At 39.1% G+C, this 17,870-nt stretch overlaps 1 protein-coding gene across 1 annotated transcript in view; it reads left to right on the top strand.

The window, feature by feature from the left end:
• The window catches only part of MACROD2 (mono-ADP ribosylhydrolase 2), a 1,539,224-nt gene extending 1,528,851 nt beyond the window's left edge, over positions 1 to 10,373 (top strand). Inside the window, exons 15-16 of the mRNA XM_017498618.2 lie at positions 2,497 to 2,565; positions 7,011 to 10,373. Coding sequence (XP_017354107.2) covers positions 2,497 to 2,565; positions 7,011 to 7,054 — 113 coding nt within the window. The 3' untranslated portion in view covers positions 7,055 to 10,373. The remainder of the gene's footprint in view (positions 1 to 2,496; positions 2,566 to 7,010) is intronic.
• Positions 10,374 to 17,870: the final 7,497 nt, after the last annotated feature.

Genomic DNA, 17,870 nt, shown 5'->3' with positions numbered 1-17,870 from the left:
GAAAAGAAAAAACAAATTACTTTGAGTTGATAATGACCTCGGAAAAAAGCCAATGGTGGATATTATTTGTAGTTTTAAATGGAATTTCCTATAGCAGGTATTCCCTGTTCCCATCAGCTTATCATCACCTGAATTGCCTCCCTTAATTATAAGCCCATCAGCTTATATTTCCCAAATTGACTTTTTACTCATGGGCCTGCACTACCGGTGAGTATAATGTTTTTAAGCCCCAGACCCATCCATTAGGAGCCACCACATGTTATTTATGAGCAGTTGAACTAAATGTGCTTCAGCTTGGTTGTGATGCCGTAGACATTGTTCTTAACAAATCATATTTTGAGGAGTATCAGGCCCATGGATAAAAGGGAAGTAAATGTGGAAAATACTGAGTTTTAATCCTCACTTGGAGATTCACTATACACAGCAGAGCATCGCAGGCTCTCAGAAATCTTAGAGGTAAAGAAACTTGTTTAGAGTTGCTTTTCCCAAACTTATTTGATGATGGGATGTTTTTTATACTACCATTTATTAGTAGGTTTTAGAGCTGGCATCCCTTGGTTGGAAGAAGAAACAGAACAGGAATGCCCTCCTGCATTTTACCCTGCACATTCCCACACTGAGAAGGGTGAACTTACAATAATTTTTTGGACCTGGTTGGACAGCGAATGAATGCTTATACTTACATAGGGTTGCTGCATCTGGCCAATTTATTTATTGGGTTTAAAATGAGTTCACACATCATTAGAAACTCAGGACAGTTTGCAAGTGAGAACAAGGAGACCTGCTTTTAAAGCCTTCCTTATTGGGAGAGAGTTTGGTGGACGCCATATAATGTCATTCTCTCTTGCAAGCCTCTTTGAAGTGTGAAAATCAGCATCTGCCACTATTTAAAAAAGAGATTTAGGCTGTTGGTTTTGTACCAATAAATGAAAACCGCCCAGATGAGGAGAAATAGTGGTTACTTATTCAAAGGTAACTATAACAAGGGAGGCCATTATCACGTGTTTGGCAGGCTCAAAGGTAAGCAGGAGATGGGAAACCCCCCTTTATAGATTAAAAAAGAGTTTGCTATGTTGAATGAGCTTCAAGCATCCTCTGATTGGAGATTGTTGGCATAGAGAAGCTGGACATGGCTAACTGGAAGTGGGCCACCTTAAGTGACTGTATGAGGGAATACATTTGGCTTTCCTTGGTTGGTCCCAAGTTGGAAGCAGGGGCAAAAAATGGGCACACTGACAGTCACTGACTGAGTCCTTACCATTCTGAGTCTGTTGCTGCTGAGACTGTGTTTTGGTTGCCTAGGCTAGCTTCTACAGAGGTTTTTAAGTCAGAATTCTATCATTATATATGATCTGGCCATTGTCTATTTGTATATTCAGTCTCTCAGCTTATAATGTGGGCTTTGATGCTTGAAAAAAATATCAATCTAATTAAACCTGCTGACCCTTGGAAATTTGTTGAGTGAATGCTGTGGTTGCTCTGGGCTACTTCTGGAGAATGGCAGTAATTATGCATTCTATTTTTATGCAAATGCTCACATAGAATACACTGAGTCAAGTAAAAGCACATGTTTTATCACAATTACGGGATCTGGCTAGATGGTCTGCTTTTTTATTTCACGACTGCCCACTGCCACTGCAGCAGCCATCGGCAAGTCTACAAGGTCTGTTTTGATTTCTGAAATTGAAAGTATGGCAGACCAAACAGGCCTGATATTGACATTTTGGAGCGAGCTGCTTACCTCTCTGCATGTCAGTGATCTGCTTTGCTTTGCCTTCTCTCTTTATTTTCTTAGATATTAAAGCCTTTGAATTTATCCAAGAATTACAATATGTACATCCAAACTGTCAACACAAAAATCTGGTCTGAAAGGACAACTCAGTTTCTACAGTTGAGTGAAGAGCAATCCTGCCCTCCTCCACTGTGTTAGGCCATTTTTGTGTTGCTATAAAGGAATATCCGACACTGGATAATTTAAAAATAAAAGAGGTTTAATTGTGTCATGGTTCTGCAGGCTTTACAGGAAGCATGGTACCAGCATCTGCGTCTGGTGAGGACCTCAGGAAGCTTACAATCATGATGGGAGGGGAGGGAAGCACGCATCTCACATGGCCAGAACAGAAGCAAGAGAGAGAGAGATGACATGTTACACACTTTTAAACAACCAGATCTCATGTGAAATCACTCATCACTAAGGAGATGGCCCTGAACCATTCAAGAGGGATACATCCCTGTAATCCAATCACCTTTCCCCAGGTCCCATCTCCAACACTGGGGATTACATTTCAATGTGACATTTGGAGGGGACATCTGAGGTATATCCTCTACCTCCGCCAGTAACAATCTACAAGAATTGTCCCAAAATCTTGAAAGAATGAAAACAAATGGAAAAGAGGCATCAAATAGGAAATCACTAAAGTGTCCAATCACAGGCCATGTTAATGTGTTTCAGAGATTTAGGTTTAATGAATAACTTTTTTTTTTTTCTGGTGATAGTTGAAATGAATACTCAGGTTGACAATGTAGAAGACCCAACAGAGAGTCAACAAGAAGATCAACTAATAGGTAAGATGCCCCCTGTGGTGAGATTTTCAATGGATCAACCAGACCTAAGAGCTATTAAATGACTTATTGGATTTCCCTTGGTTTTGCCAAGTTACCACAGCATGGCTTGAGATAAACTTTGAAAATCTTGGAACCAAATAACACAGTGTAAAGAGAAAGGATTACCCCAGAAGCTTCCAATTCTGAAGGAGGAAAGATACTTATAGCATATTCAAACCATGCATACCCTGGTTTTCTATGCTTTGACAAGAAAAAAAAATGTTTCATCTCATCCCCTGGCCTCCTGGAGTGATCAAATTATTTCAGAAACTCCAAGCTGATTCTGAAGCATTGCTTTTCTAGAAGCTACCTGCTGAGTTCCTTGGTGTAGCTGTCTTTAAGCATAACATTCAGTCTTTGCCCTGGAGTGTGTATAAAGGAATATGAGTGTGTTTAGACAGAAACAAGCCCACTGTAGGTTTTTTCACACGACTACCTGTAGACCTGTGCATCTGCACAAAGGTTATGTTGAATGAGCTTCAGGAAACTCCCAGGGAAATAAAATCCCTGGTCCAGACCATGTTTAGGAGTTTTTCCAGACCAACATTCTAAATCTCTCAGTAGAGACTAAAGTATATTTAGAATGATGAGCGTGACTGAGACCAAAGCCATACTGCTTGCTTCATGGCAGCCAATATATCAAGAGACAAGGCGCTGAGGCAAGGAAGGTGACTTTATTCCAGGAGCCAGCAAACCAAGAAGATGGCAGACTGGTGTTCGAAAGAATCATCTTAAGTTCATAGAATTTTAGTCTCCGTTTATCTTAGAGGTAAGGGAAGAGGAAGGTGGCTGAGGTCAAGAAGATGACAGATGACAGATATCTGGGCTGCAGCAAGGGTCCAACGGGGAGCTGTGAAGCTTCTTTGCCATTGGTCAGGTCACAGTGCTCCTTTAAATCTTTAACACAATGTTGTTACTTGTGTGCATACTCTCTTTATCTCTTTGGTGGTTAGTTTTGGGAAGGGACTATTGTCATCTTTGCTTTAAACTATAAACTAAATTCCTTCCATAGTTAGCTCACCCTACATGAAGAGATAAGCAAAAGCAATTAACCTAACAATATCACTGGATGGGAGCAGAGGGGATCAAAATGGAGCTAGTCATGCTAAGCCTCCTTTACACTACTACATGAATGGTCTATAATCCTTTTCCATACCCTGAGGGCTGATGAGAAGAATTAGAAGGAAATTGTGCTTGCTGTTATAACCGTTCCAACTCCTGGTTTAAAATATTTAGTGGGAAAAAAAACTATTGAACAAATGAATCATGGGCCATCGAATGGAGGGCACAAATGATGTGTTGATACCCTTGCTCTCACACCTCCTTGCACTTCCTGCATGTTCTTGTTGGTTCTCTACACTCTCGTAGGAGGCTTGGCTGCACCAGCATCACGAAAGAATAAAGCCTGGGAATGTGTGAAAGAATACATATCTTATTTCTGTGTGGTCCTGAACATCATTTAAAACTAAATGTAATGGTATCTGTGTAATGCATGTACAGCATAAGACTGCTAAAATGTATAAGCTCATACAAACATGTTCTTATAAACATTTCTCCTTTTTTTTTTTTTACTTTCTTTATGTATTTAAAATACCCTGCTAAGCTACAGAAATGATATGGTTGAGAGGTTTCCATTAAAAAATAATGAAGTGAGACTAAACCTGAACAATTTAAATGCAAGCTCCTCAGTGTTTCCTTTCCTTGTAACCTTTTGCTGCCAATAAACTATAGACTTCTTGTTTAGAATTTTTTCTTACAGGCATTATTACTTTCCTGTGTGACCAGTATCCAGACAAAGTGCCAAGATTAATCTGTTTTTCTTGGTTATCAAAATGATATTTTTCTTGAAATTAAAAATGAATCTATATGTTGACCCAAATTAATCAGATGTCAAAACTTTTTTTTTTTTTGAGACAGTGTCTCACTCTGTTACCCAGGCTACAGTGTAGTGGCACAATCTTGGCTCACTGCAACCTCCACCTCCTGGGTTCAAGCGATTCTCCTGCCTCAGCTTCCTGAGTAGCTGGGATTACAGGCACATGCCACCATGCCTGGCTAATTTTTTATATTTTTAGTAGAGATGAGGTTTTGCCATGTTGGCCAGGCTGGTTTCAAATTCCTGATCTCTAGTGATCTACCTGCCTCAGCCTCCCAAGGTGCTGGGATTACAGGCCAGGTATCAAAACTTAAAGTGCAAAATTAGTTTAAGGAAACTAAATTCCAAGAAGGAGAAATAACTTGCACAAGGTCACCTGGCTAATAAAGGAAAGTTTAAATACTTCGAATTCAAAATTCTGCTCCCTAAACAACAGCGAGTTTCTGAACACAGTTGTCACAGAGGCAGAAGGAATGATTTGTGCAATGTCACTGAGTCCCACAGCAATATTTACACAGAAGGGTTTGTTAATATGATCTTGTTATTTGACAGAAGGAAGGAGCCTGTGCTCCATGAATCATACCTTCAAGGAAATTAAAGAAATACAGTGAAATAGAGAGTTCAAAGACATAATACAAGAATGTTTCGCATTGTATAATTCGTAATTGTAAAAAATCAGGGATACCATAAGGATACAACAGGGGGAGGGTTAAAGGAATCAATGGAACACTTTCCAAATGTAAATGTTTTCCAGTGAGTATTTGAGGGCAGTAAAGATGGTTAGGGAATCTGAACCTTTGGTTCTAGAGAAACATGGAAGACTGAGTGTGGCTTCTAGATTGAACTTTAAGAGCTCAACCAGACACTTTGGAAGAAGCCCAGGTTATCCTATAGAATGAAGGAGGTCACATGGAGAAAAGTCCTAGAAAATGAGAGGCCCTTTCAGATGTTCTGGCCGCAGCAGGTATCACGTCAAGCACATGAACTGTCCCCCTGAGTCCAGGCCAGATAGTAAAATCATGAGAAATAATGAATCATTCATGTTACAAGCTACTAAATTTTGGGCTTCAGATTGTTGATACAGAGTTGGGCTTTATGACCACAGTCTCGGATTTTAATGCCCATCTTGTACCTTGAACCACTCAAGGTAAGGAGCTGGAACTGATGCCTCCGCATAAATAAATCTGGGACTTCCAGCTCAAGAAAGTAACAGAAAGACTTGGATCTGCACCAGGCATTCATGGGGAAAGAAAAAGGCTCCCATGATAGATAGAAACCACATTATTCAAACACTGTGAGTTTGAAACGCAAATTTATGTGATCCAAAGTCATGCAGTAACAAACAAATTGAAAAATTAACTTAATAATTGATTACAGACCAGTGTGATCCTTGGTGTATGTGGCAAATGGAAATATGAAACTAACCCATGGAATTTCTGCAAAAGAAAAACAAATTCTGAAGTCGAATTAACAGTTTGAAGACATGCAGAACACACAAGGAAATGATCCATTTTGAGTGTGAGTCAGGAGGTAAAATTGCAGGACAATTAACACTATGAGAATGTAAGAGAGTAGGAAATTTTGAAGATTTTATAAAATAACTACATTTGGATGATGAAACAGATAAAAGCAGATGTAAAACAATTAGAAAAGAGCAACACTAAAACATTAACAACAATTGAATAAACAAATTAAAATGCAGTAATATAAAAGACACATGGAGAGACACGAAGGACAGAAAGAGAATAACCAAGACATGTACGATTCCATTTGTAGGGAGTTCTAGGGCAGAAAACAACTAATTTATGGAAATAGACATCAGATCATTTACTCGTTCCAGCAGAAGTGGGGTAGTAGGGAAGGGAACTTCCTGGGGTGATGAGATAATGTCTATCTTGATGATGGTGTGGGTTTAATGTATGCATTTTTCAAAACAGATTGAAATATATGCTTAAATATGCATGTTTTCCTGTAGGCGGATTATACCTCAATTTTAAAAATCCAAAAAAAAAATAATAATGAGTATAGGCTCTTCCAGGGCACAATGTCGTCTTAGCATTCTCTCATGGGTAGTGAACAAGGCAGATAATTTAATAAGTACAGTCTCAAGTGGTGGCGTAACCATCAATTACTTTTGCAAAGCAGCATTATGAAAATTGTTATTATTTAGATGCAGATCCCTGGAAACTAGAGTGTGTGCATGGGCCTGCAAAGGGAAGCCACATCAACTCAGGGTTACAGTTTTCAAAGAATACTTTGAAGAATTGAGTTAGTCGTCCCCATGAGCCAAAGCTCATTGTCAATGTGGTATACATTTATTAGCAGTGATTTATATGCTCTTTAAAGATACCATGTGCCAGCAATTACAGCTCAGCTATCCAAAGCTCTTTGATAGTCAAATAAGATATTCCTGGGCCCATGTGAGGGGTGAGAGACATTTAAATGGCTGTATTAAAAAGGTATTCCTTGCTAAGCCTGTGAAGATGTCTTATCTTTAATCTAACAAATGGCTTCTCTTTGTCTTCTGCAGGGGCACAAGATGAAACCAAGGAACAAAGAAATGGAACTAAATGACAATCCTCAGCATCTCAAGGCCTCTCCTGGCTCTGGGGGAGTTCGGGAAGATAGCAGCACACGCTGTGGAGGAGGGTGGGGGTGGGGGGAAGGCAAGTCCCACAGAAGGACGGGGAATCCTTTGCTCTAATTTCTCCAGCTGCATTATGTTTCGTTTATCTGCAGAAAAAGAAAGAAAAAAAAAAAAAAAAAGAAAAAAAATGTTTCCTTTAATTTGGTGGAGGGACCCATGTTAACGCATCTTTCAGGCATTATCCTTGTCATTTCTGTCTTTTCTCTTACAACTTGGCCCCAGGGTCACAGTGGCTTGGTTGAACACACGTGTATCCTGGCCTCTGTCTGCTTTCTTGGTTATTTCACAAAGCTGGTCACACAGTGGTTTCTTCAAAGGAAGGGGAGGAAGACAGTTGTCTGATAAGCTGCAGGGTAAACTTTAGGAATCAATGAGCCCAGCAGCAATATAATCCCCAGGCAAAGGAGGCAGGATAGAAAATGAGCAAAAGCCTCGGAAACCACTTGGAAAAGGTCTGGACAATGAGGTGAAAATATTTTCTTCAGGGATTCCCAAGGCACAGTTTGTTCCATGTGGTTAATGAGAAATATGGAAGCTATATTTTCTCCAGGGCAGAGTGCAGAGGCATAACCAGAAGGGTGGGCCCTGGCCGCCATCTGGGTCTCTTCCTTCCTAACCAGAGCAGCAGGTGCATCCTTCTTTGACACTGACTTTTGGCAGAGCTTATTTGGTTCATGAGGTCTTCACATGGAGACCACCAGTGAGAGGTGACTCTTTGCTGCACAACTGTAAAGGATGGCCTTTGCTAGGTGTTGCAGTTGAGAGCTAAGACAGGGGCACTGCAGTTAGGACCCAAACATATGCCTATGAATATCAGAAGCTCCTCTTGAAATCTCTAGATGTTTTCCATAAAAGAACATCCTGTCTTCACCCAAGGCTTGACAGCCCACAAACTGAGGCTCATTAGAGGAAATTAGAGCTTTTGTTTGCAGTTCTGTCTTCCTGGTCTGTATTTAAATGGTGTTACTCGTTTATGCCAAGTTCAAGGCTGATTTGATGGTTGGTCCCCTCACCCAGAAGACACTGAAGGGGAGGATACAGCCCTGAAGGGGAGCAGCAGCACTAAAATCCCAAGATGCCAGTGGTAAAGTGGTCACAAGGGATGGCGACTCTGAGGATGCCAGGTGTCGTCAGTGATCTCTATCCCAGAGCCAACATAAGGCCAGATGCCTGCTTCCCACAGCCTCCCTGGGTTCCAAAGTCATGTCATTGTTGTTGGAAATATAACATTTGTTGCATATCTTCTTAAATCCATCTTCCTAATAAGGGCTTTAGAATTAAAACTTATTTATATTGTTTTTCCTAATAGAGGGAGAAATATAATGGATTGAGTATAATTTCTGAAATAAGAGGATGTTCTGCTTTCTAAATATCCCATCAAATTCTTCAGTTTTGCACTTTTTTTTATGGAAAATGTATCTTCTTATTTTCCTATGACTTTGGTTTTAGCCTTTCTGAAATTGTTACTCCTTCTGCATGGCTTATTTAATATATTGGAATAGTTAACAAGTTATACTTGGGCATAAGCAATATATTCTATCTAACACATTTTTTTAAATAAAATTAAGACATCAGCAGCAATGACATGCATGCGACCTCATCATGTGGGATCATGGCCTTTATCTGCTGTTATTCCAGTTTGATATGGAAGCACCTATATCCTCTATTGCCATTAGATGTTGCTTTTTAGAAAAGCAAGGAAAGGCTCATTTTAAGAAATCCAAGAAGTGATGTCATCCAAACATTGACAGTTTCTATATTTCATGCCATCTTTATAACTCAGTTGAAAGTTGCCATCATTCTTGGGGAGTGTTTGACAAGTGCAATCTGCTAGAAGCTTGTTTTCTTGTGGCTCCAAAATGTTAGTGCTACTCAGCCTCAGTAATAAGTTACAATTGAAAAAAAAATAGGAGGAAAACAGAGGGACAGAGATTTTCAGATGAACAATGATAGAAGAGACCTAATGTCCTTGCTAAAAACAGCCAGGATGGGAATCATCCAGCCCTAGCGTTCTCCTGCTCATCAATGACAGTCATTTTATTCATTTACTTTAAATGTGGGTGAGGTAGAAGTGGAAAGAGGGAATTCTCTGCCTAAAAATTCTAGAATAATATAAGTAATCTTTGTATCCAGGAAACTAAGAGAATGAGGAAAAAATATCTTCAGCCTCACTTCTGAATTGGTTTAATCTTCACTCTATAATTAGACTGGGTTTTCATTTTTGCTTCGTCATGCTTTTTGGTTGCTATTTGGCTATACAGTTTTATGCTTTTAAAAAATGATAAAGTTAATTTCCAATTCAATAGTGAAATATTAACGATCTAACTATGGCCAGATCAAAGACACCTGAACACAGAAAACCTTTATTTGCTGGTGCTGCCATTGCACAGGTTGTACAATGGAATTGATCTGAAAAGCTGACTGACTTTCCTGCACATAAATTCTGGATGTCAATTTCCAACCAAACTCCAATCCAGCTATGTGGCATGAAGGGTTACAGGAGGGAGGGAGGAAAATAGCCCTGTATTAGTCATGTTTGCATACAGAGGATCAAAGTAGGCTTCAACATAATAGTTCTAATTAAAATGGTCCTCGCTGTAGGAGAGACAAAGGGGCTTTTCCTCTAGCTGGTAACTATTCAGATGATAGACAAGTCTTCTTTCATAAAAGCTTACAAAGAAGGCATCCGAATCACTGTCTGTGATACTGGGTCACATATTAATCACCGCAGCTAACTGTAAATCTTTCTATGAAACACTGAAAAGCCTCTTTGTGAATTAATACAGTTCTGCTTGATGCACTTGATATGAAAAGACATTTCTCTGTATGTGGTGCATGTCGGCTTTGCTTTGAAAAATAACAAAGTTAGCAGAATATGTTCAATATATTTTCTTGGGGAATAGGGTTTTTATCACATGATTCATTAAGGATTTGCCTTACCCTGACATTTGTGATATAAAGGAAAAACAGAAAAAAAAGTAATTTTCTTGATCAAGATATGTTTTTACTTAATGCAAATAAATGTAGTCTGTTGCTTGCAAGGAAAAAAATGGCTTCTGATATCTGGTATAAACTGCTAAATAGGATAATACGTGCCTCTTTTGTTAAACTAGCATTTAAATGCTGGACTGCATCTAAATCTGTTTGTTTCTTTTCATCTGTGCCATACACGAAAAAACAACTGTTGCCTTCATACTATATTTGTTAGAGCAGAATACAAATAAAATTTGAGAGGACAATGTGAAATTATCTGTGTTTTGTGAAATTTGTTCTTTAGCCACAAGCCCATGACTAACTAAAAATACTCACTTAATACTATCTGATAACAAATACATATATTTAAAATTATTCCTGTAAGTCAACTTTAACTTACTGATAGTTTTCCCTTACTAAGACTGGTCAGCGTGTTGGCCATGTTTTTCAAATTTTAAACTGTAGAGTAGTTTTGTATACATACAAATCCCAGTGTCTAAGTTTTCTCTGAATACCAGGTAATTACTTACCGTAGCATCAGCCTCTAAGATGCAAGATACAAGTTGCTGAGATAAAGCCAATGGTCCTGTGAACAGTGGCCTGTCTTTCAGAATCCATCACCACTGCTGGAATTTTTAGTGAGCACCTTTTATGAGCCAATCACTGTGCTGCCTATACACCCAAGGCAGCAATGATTCTCAGTCTACTGTTGATGGAATTGACAGGATTACGGAATTGTTAAGAGCTTAGCAATGGGCCACCAAAAAATCACCACAGGGAAAACCCAATGTTCTTTTGAAAATGGAATATGCATTCCACCAAATTTAGTTCCCTTCATCTCCTACAGAATGGTATCAGGGTTATATTTGAGGAGGCCATAAAGAAAGCCACCCCCTTTATCAAACAAAGACAAAGACTTAATAGTTTAAGGATAATAAGGTTTTTCAAACTGCTGTACCAGAGGAGCATTTTTCCTGTAATAAAAAACGTTGGATGAGACAAAAATTACAGATAGGACAGTCTTATGCTTCAATGGGCAACATCAACACAAATGCTTCAGAATAGCAGTGAAGATAATGTGACATGGCTGAGCGTGGTGGCTCCCGCCTGTAATCCCAGCACTTTAGGAGGCCGAGGTTGGTGGATCACCTGAGGTCAGGAGTTTGAGACCAGCCTAGTCAACATAGTGGGACCCTGGCTCCACTAAAAATATAAAAATTAGCCAGGCATGGTGGAGAGCACCTGTAATCCCAGCTACTCAGGAGGTTGAGGCAGGAGAATTGCTTGAACTCAGGAGGTGGAGGTTGCAGTGAGCCAAGATCGTACACCTGCACTCCAGCCTGGGTGACAGAGCGAGACTCTGCCTCAAAAATTAAAAAAAAAAAAAAAAAAAAAAAAGATAATGTGACATGATTCTAGTCCTGCTAGATGCAGTTTTTCATCTCCAGCAAATTTTTGTATCTCTGCCTGGCCCTCTTATGTTTCTTCCCCAATATTTCTGCCCCTGTGCCTTGCATCGACTGAAGGTGCCAACAAAGATTGCTGAACTCTACTGCTGGTTCTCAGGGATGAAAGGGATAATGATACCAATTTACTGGCCCAGCTGTGGGATTTTGAGAACTAAACTGCCTCCATTTCTTGGTTTAGAAAATGTAAATACTAATACATACTTGAACTTTCTTACAAATGTAAACGTGAACAAAATGCCAATCGTTTGGAAAAGCACTTAGTAAATTACGAACATCAGATTATGCTATTTGGTACTGTTGGCAAATTGTCCTTTCTTTAGCTGAGGATGCTTCACCAAAAGAAGAAATGATTCTTACAATTATTTAGTAATTGTGAAATTTTATTCTACTGAAGTTGATTTAAACTTTGCCCTCAAGTTAAGGACCCATGAGGTGAAGATAAATTGTTTTGCTGTCATTTAGAGAAGTGGGAAGTTTGAGGTCTTAAAACATGTACACACTGACAAAAATACGGATGGCGTGAATTTTTTAAACTCATCTTTTCTCTGATAATAACTAGGCAATCTGTAAAGAAAAAAAGGCAGTACACTTCTCTCTACTTCTTAGTTCACATGTATAGAAGGACGTACATTTGCAAGGAGATAACTATACCAATAGTCACTTCCCTTCCCCCGGGGAGGATTATACTTCCTCCTCCTACTGAATTTGGACATGGCTGTGTCACTTCCTTTGTTCAATACGTGGGCAGAAATGACATGTGTCACATCAGGCAGAAACATGAAGACTTATGCTCTATTCTTTTCCCTATGGTAATAATCAGCAACATCCCAGACAGGCTGACCTGTCACCACAGATCTAGGAGTGAAGACATGGAGTTTCAGGCAACTCCAGTGAGAAGGTGGCATGACTGAGAAATTAAACTTCTTTGAGATTGGGGGCTCATTTGTTACGCTGTGGTAACCTGTCCTGTACTAACTGATACACAGACTATCAAAATATTTAAGTAAAAAGGGAATAATCTAAATGATACTCTTTTCCAACTTCTTCCCTGGTGACTCTCAATTTGGTTTACAATGCTGCCAGCATATTGGCCTTCTGTCCACTGCTAGAACAGGTCAAGTTATTTCCATCCTTAAGGCCTCTGAACTTGAAAGCTCTTTCTTTCCATTTTCACGGGTCTGGTACCTTCTCGTCCCTGAGATCTCAGCTGTAATGTCACTTTCTAGACATGCCTTCCCTAATGGCCCAATTTAAAATAGATCCCTTTTACCTACTTGTGCTTGTCGATTTAACTCCTATTTGTTACTTCAGAACACTTACAATAATTTTGTAATTGTTTATAATTTACAGGGCAGGGATAAAAATTATACGTCACAACTCAGATGTATAAAATAATGCAACTGCTCTCCAACCCCTCCCCCCGCAAAAAAAGAATTGTTTCTAAGCTCTATTCAAATGGTCAGAGGAGATTGTGGGAAAAGAACTTAAATTTGTCAAGTAAAGGTATCTAGTCATTTCCAGTGTAAAATACTTTGAAATGAAGATTTGGTCAGATTCAAGGTTCAAACTCCACAGTAATGCTATTTCTTGCCACATAAATTTTGTGCACTTCTCTTAGATAAGGGCATTTTTTTGGGAGGTGGGGGGACAGAGTCTCAGTCTATCACCCAGGCTAGAGTGCAGTGGCACTATCAGCTCACTGCAACCTCTGCCTCCAGGTTCAAGCAATTCTCCTGCCTCAGCCTCCCAAGTAGCTGAGTTTACAGGTGTCCACCACCACACCCAGCTAATTTTTGTATTTTTAGTAGAGTTGGGGTTTCCCCATGTTGGCCACGCTGGTCTTAGACTCCTGACCTCAAGTAATCCACCCACCACAGCCTCCCAAAGTGCTGGGATTACAGGAGTGAGCCACTGCACCCTGCCAAGACCTTATTTTTTAATTTCTATGCAATAAAACTGGCAATAAATATTAATATTAACCAATAAATATTAAAATGGTGGTTACTATAATATTTTTAAAGTGATTCTCTAAATGTTTTCTTAAGGAGGCTATCAAGAATGAAATGATGCATTATTTAGAAAGTAACAAAACCAAGAACACTGCCGTGTTCTGAATGTTGGTGACCCCCAACCCTGTCTCAAAATCCATATGTGGGAACCTAATGCCATTGTGATGAGGAGGGACCTTTAAGAAGTAATTAAGTCTTAAGGGCTCTTCTTTCATGAATGGAATTAGTGCCCTTATAAAAGAGATAGACAGGAACCACCTTGCCCCTGGTGCCATGTGAGGACACAGCAACAAGGTGCCATCTAGGAAGCAAAGAACCCTCACCAGGAGGAGAACCTGTTGGTGCCTCGATTATGGACTTCCGGCCTCCAGGACTGTGAGTAATAAACTTCTGTTGTGGCCAATTACCCCATCTAAGGTTTGTTACAGTAGCCTGAACAAACTACAACAAACACTATTAAAAATGTGAGATGAATCCAAAGCACTATTTAGAAGAAAATTCAGTTTTATATGCTCTAATTGTGCATTAAAGCATTTTTTGCATTAAAAATAAAAAAGAAGGAAGTTTTAAAAGCATTCAAATATTTTCGAAACAGAAAAAAAATCCAAAGAAAATGAGGATTTCATATGTATGTATACACATACATATTTCATACATGTGTATACATACATATGAAATCCTCATTGTATATGTACATAAAACTGAGGAATTTTAAAAATAATAAAAATTATTAAAATCAAACTAAATCTGCATTCTTTGAAAATCCATTAAAATAGGTAATCTATAACTCTTATGAGTAATTTTAAAGGATAGCAACATAGAAATTAAATTTTCAATATGACAATATTAAATTTTATGCATAACTAACCAATAACAAGTTAAAGAAATTGGAGATTTTTTAAAAGATAAAATTTACCAAGATCAATATAACATGAAGCAGAAAACCCACATAACATAAATTCATAGCAGAAATGAGAAAATACATAAAAAAGCCACCTAGGTTAACTATATCTGTCTATCTACCCATATATGATGGATTATTCAATCACTGGATTCAGCTATCTAAGAAATATGTACCAATTGTCAAAAACTTGGAATCCCAAATAACATTCTTGATTTGTTTTATTTCATATTATTTTATAATTGAATCATACTGTATATAACTTACGTATACTACTTTTTCAAGTGGTTGTACCACAAGCATTTTCTTATCAGTTAAGGATTTTCCCAGGTCAATTAAAAATATTTCCTTGTATGGCTGTAATTTTTATTTCCACTTCCCTATTCTATGATACTTACGTTACTTGATTTTTTATTTTTATTTTGAATGAAATGACAAATAACACCTTTGGTCACAAATGTTTGTTTACATCAGGGTATATTTCCAGAAGAGGATTTTCAGGGATCACAAACACTTGATACTTATTATTAAATTACTCTGTAAAGTCAAATCTGCTAGCAATTACATGTGAGAATTGCCATTTTGTAGACCCCTCACTGACCTTGAGGGGCCTATCAATATGGACATGCAAACATGTCAGCATGAGAAACACTTGTCATTATTATTTAACTTGCATTTTTTGTTTACTAAGGTGGGTGAACAGATTTCCATCAGCTATTTATATTTTCTGATTAAGGAATTAATCTGTTCAGGTTCTTTGGTCATTTGTCAATTGGGATTTTAATTTTTCATTGACATTTATGAGCACTTTATATACCGAGAGTATTATCCTTTTGTCATTATTTCCTGCATATAATTTTCTACTTGTGCTTTATAATTTTGATTGTGATATTTTCTGACATGCAGACTTCTTTCCATGTTTCTACACAATCAAGTCTCTCCCTTTGTGCTGGCTTTCTTCAATTTTGGAGTTGACATTGATGTTTCTTCCCACTAATCATCCAGTCCTGCTGCCTCTGGGGATGAAGCCCTTCAGCCTAGGAGAAAACTCTCCTTACGGAATTTCTGGAGTTGGCCTTCCACTCCTAGTCTGTCCAGACAGGCACACACAGGACCCAGGCTGGACAATCACAGGACTTCATCTCCCTGTTTCCAATGATTGATTTGAGAGAACATGTGGCCCAAACTGGGTCCCTTGGTGTCTTCCCCAACACTTTGATTTGGGGAGCCTTTATTCTGACTCAGGTATGTGAGCCAATAAACTACCTTTGGAATCAAGTTTGAGTTAGGTTTCTGTCTCATGTGACTGAATGGCTCTCCAATTCTCCCAAAGAACAAAAGTCTTACAATGCGCTGAGGGCTCCCTGTGATGTCATTGTGCCCTCCTCCTCCTACCTCTACAAACTCATCCTCTGCTATTCACCCACATGGGCTTCTCTATGCCAGCCACAGTGGCCTCCTGAAATAGGCCAGGCACGTGTTTTGCCTTAAAACTTTGCACTAGCCCATCTAGAATTATCTTCCTGTATATATGCATACACACATATGGCTACTTTGCTCATCTCCTTGGAGTCTTCTCAGAGCTTTCTCAGTGAGATCTGCCATGACCACCTTCTTTAATTCTGCAAACAAACCCCACTGACGCTCTCTTCATCAGCTCTACTTTTTTCCTTTTCCATGGCACTTATGTAATTTACTTATTTATTAAATTCATTTCAAAGAAAGCCATATTGAAAATCTCTCACTGCTTGATGAGGAAAAAGTAGTCTCTATGAGGACAAGGATTATCTGTTTTGCTCACGGAAGTATCCCAAGCACCAGAACAGTCCCTGACACATATTAGGTTCCCATTAAGTGTTTACTAAATAAATGAAAGAATTCCACCAAATACTGTGCTCTGGGAAACACTTGGAAAATCCCCTTTTATAAGACTGGTGACCACCTGGCTGAGGTCTCTTTATTTTCTCTTTGGAGAAAAATGTAGAGGAAAGATGAAATTCGACTCTGATTATTATGCAAGTTAATAGGAGGCTCTGCACCCTGTCCCAGAAGAAAAATATTACTGAAGAACAATGAAAGAGCAAGCAAAGTTTGCAATGTTATTATGAGAACTCCCTTTTGGTTCAGAAATTATGCCTACTCCATATTTAATGCAGAAAAGGGGTATCTGTTAATTGATCCTTCCTCAAACTAAGCAAGGAATTGGATTGTGTTTTGATGTTACCATGGTCCATCTTTTAACCTGAGAGCTGATGATGACAACAGTTGTTGAGCTAGGGTTGGCCAGGCTACCTTGGGAAGATAATGACATCTCTATGGCTAAACAAAATGAAGGTTGACTTGCAACATACCTTGTCAGTTGAACAGCTCTCCTACGGCTTCCATCCTGTGGTGCTGCTACCTTCAATGTGTGTCCTTCAAGGTCACCATGGAACAAGAAGAGAGAATGGAGATTGTTATCAGCCAGATAAAGAAAGGATTGTACATCTCCACACCCACATTGGCCACAACTCAGTCAACTGGCCCCACTTGATCTCCTGGAAAATGTAGTTTGCCCAAGTACCTAGCAGGAAAACAAACGTGTTTGGTGATTTCCCACCATTGCTTCTACCTTCCCTCCTTTGAGACATAGCAGTAGGCTGTGGACCAGCCCTCAATTTTCATTCCCCAAGACCATGTGAGCCAAATTGGCTTAGGGAAGGAGGACCACCTGGATATCTTAGATGATCATAGTAATCTTATATTGGGCAAAGGGCTGAATAGGGGAGTGGAAAAACCTGAATGTTGCCCTACATTGTCTTGGACAGAAAGTTGAGGATGTAGTAAGATAAGCCTTTGCCTGGCCTCTATTCCTTGTTGTCCTAGAACTAACTTTTCATTTGTTTTTAAGAACACCAAAAGAAAACCTGATCCAGGGGAGGTGTGTATGTCTAATTTTTCTAAGGCCTAAAATGTGTAGCTTTTGAACTTCAAAAGTCTTTCCCTGTCCAGAGATAGGGAAATGTTCCACCAGATGTTCACCTATATATATTTTTCTTTTTTATAAATTCTTTGTGTTTGGGCGGATGTGTGATTCCATTTTTACACCTATATCTTTAAGGCACTTTGAATTTATTTCCGTAGTTGGTATTTAGAAGGGAATAACTTGGTTGAGTAGCTTTAAAACTAGTCCTACCACTGGCTGGGCAGTGGCTCATGCCTGTAATTCCAGCACTTTGGGGAGCCAAGGCAGGCGAATCACTTGAGGTCAGGAGTTTGAGACCGGCCTGGCCAATATGGTGAAACCCCAGCTCTACTAAAACACAAATAATTAGCTGGGTGTGGTGGTGCATGCCTGTAGTCCCAGATACTCAGGAGGCTGAGGCAGAAGAATCGCTTGAACCCACGAGGT

Source organism: Cebus imitator, unplaced genomic scaffold, assembly GCF_001604975.1.
Source record: "Cebus imitator isolate Cc_AM_T3 unplaced genomic scaffold, Cebus_imitator-1.0 Scaffold246, whole genome shotgun sequence".
NCBI classification, from domain to species: Eukaryota; Metazoa; Chordata; class Mammalia; order Primates; family Cebidae; genus Cebus; species Cebus imitator.
The sequence above is the reverse complement of the archived record's forward strand: the minus strand, read 5'-3'. Positions and strand labels throughout refer to the sequence as shown.